This window comes from Hetaerina americana, unplaced genomic scaffold (assembly GCF_022747635.1).
Source record: "Hetaerina americana unplaced genomic scaffold, ioHetAmer1.1.p SCAF_5, whole genome shotgun sequence".
NCBI lineage: Eukaryota > Metazoa > Arthropoda > Insecta > Odonata > Calopterygidae > Hetaerina > Hetaerina americana.
The window spans coordinates 47,533,951-47,546,357 of NW_027287095.1; the positions used below are offsets into that span (position 1 = coordinate 47,533,951).

Genomic DNA, 12,407 nt, shown 5'->3' on the forward strand with positions numbered 1-12,407 from the left:
TTAAGTTGCGGCTCGCAAATCACTTTTTCTGCGCCACAAAGTGGTTTTGGTTGGGAAATTAATGAGCAGGGGTTTCGGATGCGCGAGGTCGGTGGGATTGGGGTTTGGGTTGAAGACCGCGGAGGATGGGACCGGGGAGGAAGGGAGCAGTTGATGATGGGGAGTGGGTGAGGTGTTTTCAATGGGGAATGAGGATTGGGGGTCGGTGTGGGAGGACAAGAGGGCGGGAGGGCAAGGGCGAAAGATTGGGGTGGGAGAGGAACGCCGCCGAATTTAATGCGGATAATCAAGTCCCCTTACTATCCCAAAAGAGTTACTTCATCTCAACCAAAATTATTTTAAATAGGGAATAGCAATACCCACACTCGGTTTCACCGTAGCGGGCGGTTATTTACGCTAATTAGAACAATGGCATACACATGCCTTTTATAAAGCGATTCATTTCATTCTTATATATTTGGGTTTATTGAAAAAAAGGAAAGTACACCTTTTCTGTTATTTTTAGCGCCTGAAATTTATGCGCAGCATCTGAGACTATAACTCAGTATTTTAGTCGTTTTTCATTATGGTTCAATTTTTATAATCCCGAGAGTTTTGGAATTAAAAACGGATCCAAGTACAAATATTTTTTGATATCATCGAAAATGCTATTTCTCTTCATTGTTTAAAGAGCTATTAGAAATTTAATGGGTCAATTTATTGTCACATACTGTATAATTTATTTAATTGCCAACATAACCTTTAATATTCTGAAAAAAATAAATCTGTGTAAGAATTCCTAGTGACAGTTAGCTGATTTGTGCTCTCTGTAAATAAGACTAGTCGTTAGCAGTCCATAAAAAAATGACTTGACTCCAGACGAAAAATATGAAGAAGAAAATCGTTCCTTTTACGTGAGCATGAATGAGTACTTTTACTTAGCCAATTCATCCAAAGTAAATGGTATCACCGTTCCCGCTTTAACGGCTTGGGGAAAAAATGTCCATGATGGAAATTTGCCTGCGTAAATTACTCTCCAGTAATAAGATTTTTGTATCATTAATTTCATTGGGTTAGGTTATAGTGGAAGGCATCCAAAGGAAAAATACACACTCAGCATTTGATTTTTCCAAGTTACGAAGGAAAGTGAGTACCTTGCAAAAATAAATGACTCAAATATATGTATTCTGGTGCCATGTTTAATAGCTTGATCCTCGTAATGCCTTCAGTCCCTGCTGGAATCCCATCCCCTTCCGTCCCGCAGTTACCTAGTCGACCCTTTCTTCCGTTTAAATTTTCCAGTCGTAATTCAAGCAGCGCAGAAGTAGAAAGGATAAGTATTAAATCATTCACATCGTTTTTTCGGAGATTGCTTTCCGGAAAAAAATGAACTCAACTGATTCCACGGTTATCTTCCAGGGGATTATTTTTTCCCCTCTGAAGTATTTTCAAGATTTTCACGCCTGAATTGACTTCATTAACTGATTTGATCTGGACTGGAATACATTTTCTGGTAATGCTTCAAACGCCTTGAGAGAAAGATAGAGGGAGATGAAGGTAGGAAATATAATTAGGTTTTATATGTTAGAATGGACTCTCATTTCCAATTAGGAAATTTTCAAATGGACGAATATGAAGCCAGTGAATTAGGAATAAAAGAAAACGAAATTTAGTGGTCTCAATTCTCATATTCAATAAATAAAAGAAAAAAAACCACTTTATCATCCTCTTATAATTATGTCTTACTTTTAAGTTGAATATATGTAACGTATGCACTGTAATTGCATATTTTTGTAAATTTTAATGTTTATCTTTTTGACTAGGGCAAGTCGGTAATCGACGGTATTGTCTTGTCTTACATATGCATATTGTCAATATCTTCGGTATTGTAGGAAGAATGGGTTTAGTAGTGCAATATTTTGCCTTTAGTGCATACATGTTATGCCATTGCCGTTCACCAAGAAGATTATTTCATTAAATTATAAACTTTGAAAAACATTTATTGCAAAGATATTTTGCGGTGGTTATTTACGTGAAAAGGTAAAAATGAAAATCTGCGCATTGGTTTTCCTCAGGCCTATATAGCAACGATTATGAAAATAAAAATTAGTTTCCGTTTCACCTAATCTTCACCTTTTCAAGTTAAATTTCCACCGAATAATATCCATACGTAGCACTCGAACCAGAATTTGTGCTGGACATGAGAAGGCTAAGTTAAATTGGAATGTGTGACCAGCAATTTGGCTATGAAAATTCCATAAAATATTTGGTTTAAGGTTCTGTGATTATCAAATTCTGAGCAGATATCATGTCATTCGTATAATTTCGTGTGTAGCTATTGTATTTTGTCTCTACTCACTTTCTATCGAGTAACTTCTTCGCCAAATTGGGTGTTTCTATTTGCAGACATTACTCAAACAAGTTCAATAAAATAATAATTTTGTTATTACCCGAGGCCAACTCTTAGAGTAATACAGTCAGAAAGTACAATTTAAATAGATTGTATCAATAAACGCACTAAAATGGGAACGAAAGAGTAAGCGCACCGAGTGGTCTAGAGGGCTAGACGACTTTTATCGCATTCCGAAGAGCACGGAATATCTTTTCCTGCTCGAAGTGAACGATGAGATATTTTTTATCCTTTTATTCCTCGAGGAGACGCAGGAAAACTGGAGGAAAGGTCAAAGCTACTCGCTCACTTCTTTTCCAGAAGGCATTACATTACTTGCCTCCTCCGTCCATCGCCCTTTGACCCTCCTGGCACTCCAGGAAAATATTCGTCGCTTCTGGAGCACCCTCTTCCTCCTTTACTTTTTTAACTTTTTATTTTTATCATTTCAGCTCGCCCCTCCGAAGACTCACTCTTCATTGTTTTTTCCCGCGTGCCTGCTTTACCCTCCTCAGCCACTCTGCTTCTTCCGACGCTTGGTAAGCACATTCCCTCGGCGGCTCAATAACTCGTTTCTCCACTTCGGTTCTTGCATCATCACCTCCTTAACGCTTCAACGCTTTGTCCCGAAACAATTGCACGCAAAAACTACTTATTCCATATTTCATGTTTCATTCCCTCCTCTCTGCAGGGATAAGGGACTCAGTATTGTAGTGGCAAAGGCCTTCCAGTTGAAGGTATGAGTTATGGCCACTCCCCGTTTCGCTCCACCATTCCAAGTAATGATACGTATGCATTATATCTAGTTCTTCAGTACTCATACACTTTCATCTGACAGCACTTTAGCTGTTTGCGGAAGTATCAGTGGCCCAGTTTTCCTTTCATTTGTTGTAAGATTTACATTGCCTGAATTCGATTAATATCATATTATTAAATGGAAAAACCATCCCTTTATTTGGAAATAAATACCTTCTCTCCTACCCTTTAAATAGCCCGAAGAATATTGTTAAATTTAGGTTGTCCAAATATTATTTCGATATTCTTTCGTGGATCAGGATGGAAAGGCATTGCTAACCAGATACAGCCCACGTCGTTGGCTGGGACACAATTGTTAAATCTGGAATTTTCGCTTACGCGTATAATATTCATTAGGTAGAATTTACACAACACTTTTTGCATTCTGATTGCAAATTTATTCTGACTTAAACTATTCATTCTGAAATAAAATAAAAGGAAAACATTAAAATTGAAGAAACATTAATTAATTACCGTAATGGAAGGAATTTAAAGCTAAACTATTCATTTTAAATAAAATAGGATATTTTTCCCCTATTTGTAACCACAACCTCCCGTTTACCACCGAAATGGCTCTAAATATCATTAATCATGAGTAGTATTTAACAACACGAAAGTGTGCTGTTCGTAATTGACTTGAAAATGTCATGTGCTAAAATTCAATAAAAATAATATGACATTAGTAGATATATTAATCTGCAGGGTATAAATAGAAGTGCCCACCGCAATATTTTACTCCTATTGGTTCCAAAAAAAATCCCGTTTTCATTTCTTGCAGTTGAATAATTATTTTACTGATACTTGACGCATAAAAATACTAAATTGGAATTGAAGAAAAGTCAAACAATTTAGGTTTGAAAAATGATCTAATTTAAATTCGATTTATATCAACCTTCTAGTGTTTTAAATATTGTTTCATGCAAATAGTATGCACTAATTTGATGTGCTCATTAATAAACTCGTACCATAATTTAAATACAGTACACAGATACTATAGTTATTTATTCGATTCTCAGGTGTGAGCAATGAAAAAAATATTAAAATAACCTCATCTCAGCCTTAAAACCGCAGTAATTGGTGAACACGACTAGTGACCAAATTGTTTCGGGTCTGAATTCAGAATGATTACTTGGGTGACCCACATCTAAGGTCCAAACGGTGAAGAATTTCTCGTCTATAGAATTTCATAATTGTGATTAAAAGAATGGTGGCACAAGGATAGTGACTAACCATCCATACTATTCGGAACATGTGAACTTCCAATCCTTATGTTATAAATAAAACCTAGTTTGGTCGATTGCTATGGATGGATATCTAATTTCCACGAGGTAGCCAATGAAGGAGAGATCGGCTTGTTACCAAAAAATCGATCAACACCAGGAGACAAACCCGCAGTTACAGGAACCTTTCGACTGGGAATCAAGGCAACATCTAACAAATATATTTGTTTACTAATGTCTTCCCCTCTCTGGATAATCAGTATGAGATAACGACTACCTCAAGCTTGCCAGGTACTATATTCCTCAAGGATACTTGAACATGTGACGTGAAAGTTAAAGTGATGTTTTATTTTGCGCTAATTAGACCTCATTCGGAATATTCCGCAAGTATTTGGGATCCTTGGGAGAAAATTTGGCAAAGAGAATTAGATAAAGTCCAGAGAAAATCCGCCTGATTCGTGAAAAATTGTTATAATAAGAATAAAGTAGACACGTCTCTTAGGGGATTTAGACAGGGAGTCACTTGAGATACGAAGAGAACAAGCGAGATTTAGACTTTTAGAGAGGCTAAGAACAAACGAGTGGAACAATGAAACTAAAGGAATTATTATGGTCCCACACCACTTAGCTAGATCTGACCACAAAGATAAAATAAGGGAGAGAGATTCCTGTGCGGATATATACAAATACTCATTCTCTCCCTGAAAAATCAGGAATCATAATATCGGGAAACCGAAGTTAATTTATAAATATTAAAAAAAAATTAATTTACACGTAGGAAAAAAATTAAATATGCCAAAGATATCAGGTAAATTTGAAGGTACATGGGTATGTTAGTTGGTATTTTGTGTGTTTTCATGTGTGTGGGGTGAAAGTGTTCTTGCATGAATGTATACCTTGCTTTGTTTTTGGACTGTATAAATCTTAATTACGGGTTGTGCCCTACACGCCACACACCCTTGCGGCGACTTACGGGGTATTAAGTAGATATAGAAACAATAGTATATTTCCTACTTTCTCACCCTTTCGTTGCTATTCGACCCCTGGTGCATATTTTTTCATAATCTTAAGCAATCAATATTTAATAAAACGAAGATCTAAATATTAATATTACATTTCTAATTTTATGTTGAATTAAGCTAACTAAAGCTGAGTTGATCCGCATTTGGTACACACAGCCAGGAATTGAATACTAACTGAAAAGATGACTTATCTTCAGATTTATTGACTATGATTATCTGGCATTTAAGCTGGGCCATTGCCAAAATTGATTGTCTATCCGAGAGTTAATTTTCAGAAGCTCTCCTGGCTACTATGCTATATTTTTTTGTTACCAGGGTTCACGGTTACCAATTAATTAAGCATTAATTTTATATTATTGATCATATACTAAGCATTAATTTTCAATTGGTAATAAAACATTTTCACACGCTTTCGTAACGTGTTCATTAAATATTTAATTTAATTAAGTATGATCAATTTAAAAAAATACATATTGCCTCGAAATAAGGATTGAATGTCACAGTCATTTCTTGTGATAAATTAAAGCAATTATGCAATTCTTTATTTTCTCGCTCGTATTGTTTTACCATCTCTTTTACATGAAGATTTTGAAGATGTTCTCGTGACAGGAAAGTCAACCCGAGAACTTTATTGAAGGCGATTATATGTCGGCTTTTGTGCTCCCCTCCTTTGCTCATTTATTTTCACCTAGAATTCTCCTCATCCCGACGCCTACGGTCTCGTGTGAACGAAAAGGAGAAGGCTGAGAGCGGGTTGTACTTTAGTTCCCTCGAAATTCGAGCGGGCTCCCGGTTTTTTGTTTGCACGGAGGAAGGCACAAACTCATTTTCGATGCCAATTAAAAGTTTTGTTGCCACTGTACGTAAATAAGGATGGATTTGAACCTTTATTATGTTAGTGTCACCTGAAAATAGTTTTTCTGTAGGAGTTGAAACTCAGTGGTATAATACTCTTTAATTTCAGCGTTTCTTAAGTTTCTTTGTACTTGTTAGATTTGGAGTAGCAATTAAGTCACAGACAGAAATAAATGTATGTTTCCAATGAGAATTGGTCGGTTAATTTTTATAGTAGGCGCTGAAGTTTGGATCAATTTGCATGACAGTTTAGGTTTCTTTTTTGTGATACTTGATTTGAAGTCATTCCCTATATCGATGGCTTCGGTTAAATTTGTTGGCACTTCTTAAATCCTGCATTTACCTTTGATGGAAAAGTTTTTATGATTTTCTCCATAAAAAAGTTTAACAATTATGTCAGAATCGAATAAAAATAAGTTATACGTTAGCCGCTGCGTAGCCTTAAGTTTGACTACATTTAGTAATAAAGTATCTTATTAAAAAACACATTAATGATGAAAAGCTGAAATAATACATGTCAAACGTCAATCTTACACTATAAAATTGTATTAACTCATTTTAATGAGACTTGGGGGGAACGCACAGGACAGATGATTTTTGCATTATATCTATTGATTTGTTTTCAGCTATTGAGATAAATGAAATCCGTAATCTCTCAATCTTTATCAAAAGCAATAAAAGTACAGAGATATATCAGAGACCAATCATTAATATTTCTTGTATCATTAAAAATATATTTACAGTCATTCGGATGCCATTATTATCATATTTAACAATTTATGTAATTAGTGTTTACAAGTTTTTTTCAAAGCAATAATTAGTTTAGTAAATGTCAACCTCGAAAAGAGTATCCCAATACGCGTCATTTACTATAACTGTTGGTATAAAAATGCATAATTCTCCTTTCCACGATAAGTATTTCCTTTTTTTTACTTTTTATGAAAATCTCGCGAGGTGAGGCGGAGTTATATGTATAGACATGATTGAGAAAAATCCCCGTCTTGAAGTAATACCGAACAGGATTAATTTATTTTTAATTTTACTAATTCTAGCGTACATATTTGGATAAAAAATGGCACGGCTTATGAAAATTGAATGCCAATATATTTCAATTTTTCTCATTATAAGTTTTTATCATTCACAGAAACATTCAAATATTATTTAAATTCATTTTATTTCAATTATCCTCACTTACGACTCCATTAACATTTGAAATAGATTTTTGCACAGAATATAACAGTCTGATTACGCTTTTAAAGGTTTTCTCTATACAAAGTAGTTAACAAGGGAGAAATGGATATTTAATGAGCAGAAGTGTATTCTCGGACTAACAATAGGAGTAATGATGATGCCAAAAATCCAAGAAAAGTTTATACGTTGAACACCAAGATAGGGTAAACGCATAGAATCACTGTTTTACTCCACCATTTGGTCATTTTTTCTGTCCTTTGAGAACTATTAACGACCTTGCGCATTTTAAGCCAAAGCAATTTTTTCCTCGGTTAACAAAACCTGAACCGAATTCGGATTTTCCACACACACACACACCCACCGCATTTGGCGTCCTGCTTCTCCATTCCACACACCCTCGGCTGGTTCCATGTCAATTCGTCCTCAAGGGTGCTCGGCAGGCGCAATGGCAAAAAAAACCTTAGAAGGCTAAACGGCCGTAATTCAATCAAAGTAAGTGCGTCGGTTAACCATTGCGGGCTCTTGCCATTGCTGAGGCGATCCGAATTTTGCTCCGACGTCCGCATCGCCTCTCTTGGATGGACTCTAGTGCAAGTTGAGAGAGAGATAGAGAGAGGGGGGCAGGGGGCGGTAGAATACACCCCATGCCTCGAGGGGCTGGAAAGCTGGTGGGAAGAGGGCGGCGTCGAGGTTGGGGAAGGAGGATGGGAGGGTGGGGGAACCGAGTGTATGTGTGTTGTTAGGTTGTCAGGGAAAAGGAGCGGGGTGGGAAGATAGGGGTACAGAGAAGGAAGGAAGGAAGGGGGATCCTAACACGCCTCTCCACCCCTTCCCCCAGAGGGGTCTTGGAGTGGTCGGGGGAGGGAGGGGACAGAGGAGGTCTTGGTGGATGGGTCTGTTGGCTGGGAGATGGGTGAATGGAGCGTTTTCCGGGCGCGCGATGTCCACTTGGATCGCGTGCAGCATCACCCGCGTACTCCAAGCACTCGAGGGAGAGGTTGGAGTGCGTCAACCTTGTTGAGTCCGCGATGTGGCGAAGTGCTTTTGCAAGTGATAATGTGCTCTACACGAACTACAAATGGCAGTTCACCGACTGCTATCGATGGAATATCATTCTCTCGTATATCAGCCTCCCCATACTCACCCCTCATTAGCTCTCTCGCTCGTCCTGAGGGTGTTTTAATCATACGGCAATGAATTCAACTCCTATTGATTTGATTGCCCATTCCGCGACAACGTACATTAATAAAATTTTAATGCAAATGATTGACTTTCTTTCATATGGGTAGCTTGAACAGAATAGCCTATAAATTATTCTTTTATTATTTATCGTAGAAAGTGTTCTATTGTAAATTTAATTGTCCTATTACATTGATGCCGTATCACTTAGTGGACTTCTAAAAAAACAAGAGTCAAGCATTATATCTTGCACCATCTATTGTTCATTTAAGCATTTAATTTCATTGTATATTGTTAGACTAACGGTACTTTATACTTGGTTGAGATTTCATTAGTTTGACATCCCAATTCCGTCTAAAAACTTCGTTGAGTTTGAAGCATGTTTGGTTTCCTGCAGCAATGATAGAGGTTACAAGCGACTTTGCATTGAAGTTTTGCTTTCGCCTGAGTAAATCAGGAAAAGTCAAGGCCTTTTTAATGCTACAGGATGCATGTGGAGAGTCTTTTCTACAATATACCCAGCAGAGCTTGAATATATTTTGACAGATTAAGAATATCATTTTCAAAGAATGATGGACGATTAGCTTAGGACACTGGTATTACGAAAATTAACATTAAATTTAGGAGGACTATAGGAAAGTTTGAAAATTTCTCTAAGTATCCACACATCGTTTGCAGAAACATTGCACATGTGATGTATTGGCGTGAAATGGGTTTTCCGAAACCCATGCGAAATTGAAATTGCCTCGCGAACAGCAATCTGGAGTGTCTTCCTCATCCTCCCAGATCTAGTACCATATCGCTTTTTCCTGTTGCCTAGTGTAAAGAAACGCCTTCATGGAATTCGTTTATCATCATCAGAAGTGAGTGTAAGGGAATGCTTACGCTTTATCTTGCAACGGGTGTCACCGCTGACGCAACGCTCAAGTTAGATCAATGAACTTTGTACCAATAAAAATTGTTTATCAAGCTAAAATAAAATCATGAAATAAAACTTTGCACGTTAAATTTTACAAATAAAAGTTTATGATCGCTCTTTATTGAACACATCTCATAGTATTTACTTGATAATTTGCGGCCAGAGGCGATATAATCAGTGAATAATTCAGTAAATTAGTTAAAAGGCTCATCATTAAATTAATACAAATACAAATCTACATTACATTTCATAAGTTACAGGCACTATGAATGGTCATGCTTGTTACTTCTAATGAAGTCAATTCTCTGGAATTATGTAAACAAATATCATAAATGGAAGAGTATAAGCGTGCTTTTTGGTTTATTTCTCTGGTATTTGCATTTTTGATCTCATTAAGAGAATTATTAATTCAATAGGCTTTTATTTTAATGTGAAGTTCGCTGTTGTTTTTCACGAATCCAATAACATTGGAAAATGTAAAAAAACATTGCAGATTATTTCAATTCTTCCCTAAACATTTCCCTCAAAAATCTTCGGTTGTTGAAACCAATTGTTAAATAATTTTTAATTGATCTTTACATAGTTGATATATAAGATGCAATTGCTAAGTTTATTCTTTATTTTTAATAATTCTCAATTTTAAATTCCAAATGTCTATTTTTGTGGCACAAAAGTATTTTTTTTCACAGGGAATTGCACTGTTTGAACGTTATTTGTATGCACATGTGATGAATAAAAGAATTATTCTAGATTTTTCAACTAATTTGGAACAAACCAAAAGAAATGTATCAGAGACGATATTCGAGTAGATGCGCAAGAAAGCGTTTAAAGGAGAAAAATATCAAAAAAATATGTTTAAAAAATACCCCGAGAAATATGGTAAGGGGGAGAGTTATGAGGGAATTATGCAGGTGAAGAGTAAATAGAGAAGAGAGGAATATGAATGAAGAGGTAAGAGATGGAGGTGGGTGGAAGGGGATGGGGAGGAACCTTGGTGAATGATTTATAGATGAGAGAGTGAAAGAGGGAGATAGTGTGTGTTTTCAAGAGATCGATACGAAGGGAGGGTCGAGGGAAACGAAGACGTAGAGGAAGAACGGAAGAAAGGACTTGACGAAGGATGGGTGCTGAGAGATTCTCAGTGATACGTGGCTCGTCAATAAAAATATCTATAAAATATTTATCAGTTTGGTATATTTTGAGTCTTTAAAACATTTCAATTGGTAACTGAAGGGGAGGCAATTGAAAATTACGGAGATTTGCTCATGAAGACAAATAGTTATTGAAAAACGATCGTAGATTATAATCACTGAGAAAAATAAAGGAAAAATTTTCCTTGGATAGTGTTCCCAAGCCGATCAGATGTTGATGTATCTTAAATTAATAAAATTTGTTCATTTTTCTTAGTCTAAAATGTGCAGAGAACGTCCTTTTACGAAAAACTGTCATTAATTTTTCACAAACTTTCTAAGAAATTATTCATGTCATAAATATTGGAACCTTTACAATTTCTGTATCATCTCATTATATTTTCCACCCCACACATGTCGTCCATAGCAACGAATTTTTCCTCCCCTTTCCCCGCTCACCTAAGGGTCTACCTTCTATTTCCATTTTAAGAATTTCTCATTATATTTCACATCCACTTTTTCCTTGATTTCTAATTTAACCCGACTATTTCCTCTCTTCCTCAACTACCACATATTCCCTTTCTTCTGAATAGTAAAACACGAAAGAAATCTAATATGTAATTCAGAGTTCCTGGAAAGGAACATGAAGGAAGAACTAGGAGAAAACGAGCTAAAAATTTATGGGGTAAAAAATTCTTGGGATTTGTGACGCAGAACAATATGCAGAGGAATCCAATGGGTCAGAGTGGTAAGCGGGATTGGAATTTACGGGATTATAGCAACCGTTGCCTGGAGCACCTAGGCAGCTGAGAGCACTTAGAGATAGGAAGTTAATTAGAGAGAAGTAGGATGGAAGGGAGGCAGTGAGAAACCTGGTGCTGGCGTTGGTGTACCGCAAACTTGGAGTGTCTCAAGTGGACTTTGTTTTGAGACCTCTGGCGTATCGTTCACCGAAATATTTGAAACGATTTTCTCGGAATACCCTAAATGAGAACGTGGTGCTCAAAAATCTTACACTATACCGTATTGAGCCCAAGAGTTGATCGTCATGGAAAACGGCTTGTTAATGCGTTCCTTAGATATACCACTCAGCTGGAAACGGTAAATCATGAATAAATAATTTTAGTGGAGACGATTTCCTGAGCTTACATTAAATATTTATCCTGCTTATTCTTAGACCATCTTCCGTAGATGGCATGGTTATTAATTTTTAGGGATTTTCTAAATGTGGATTCTCTGATAGGATATCGGAAAGAATGGGACACTCCAATTAAGAATCGACCATCTAGACGCTATAATGAATGTTTGCCTCGGTTAGTGACAGTGATTAAAACCCATTTCAAAAAAAAGGTTCGTATAAATGCATATGTACGGGGACCAACTTCTTTGCTAATACTCATCAATTATTATTGAAATATTTTTATCCAGACAATATTCGATTCCTATTTGAACAGAGAAAACTTAGCTTACTTATAAAGAGGGAAATTACACTTCTTCTTACAAACTATTTACTCATTCTTACGTATTAGTTTGAATCCAACGATGCCAATATTTAGACAAAAAGTAATTATGCTGAAAGATGACGTATTTCTGCTTAACCTCAATCCCTTGCTACGGTGCTGCCATTCGTAATTGCTCATCGATGATGTACGGTGAAAATCGCATCAGTGCACATACTGCATTACCGCTAGTCCATTAATGCCATTATTGCGGCCGAATTGCAATGCA

General features: G+C 36.4%; 1 protein-coding gene across 1 annotated transcript in view; it reads left to right on the forward strand.

Moving 5' to 3' along the window:
- The window catches only part of LOC139693665 (uncharacterized), a 30,606-nt gene extending 19,117 nt beyond the window's left edge, over nt 1–11,489 (forward strand). Inside the window, exon 2 of the mRNA XM_071591904.1 lies at nt 11,394–11,489. Coding sequence (XP_071448005.1) covers nt 11,394–11,489 — 96 coding nt within the window. The remainder of the gene's footprint in view (nt 1–11,393) is intronic.
- The last annotated feature ends 918 nt before the right edge of the window (nt 11,490–12,407 follow it).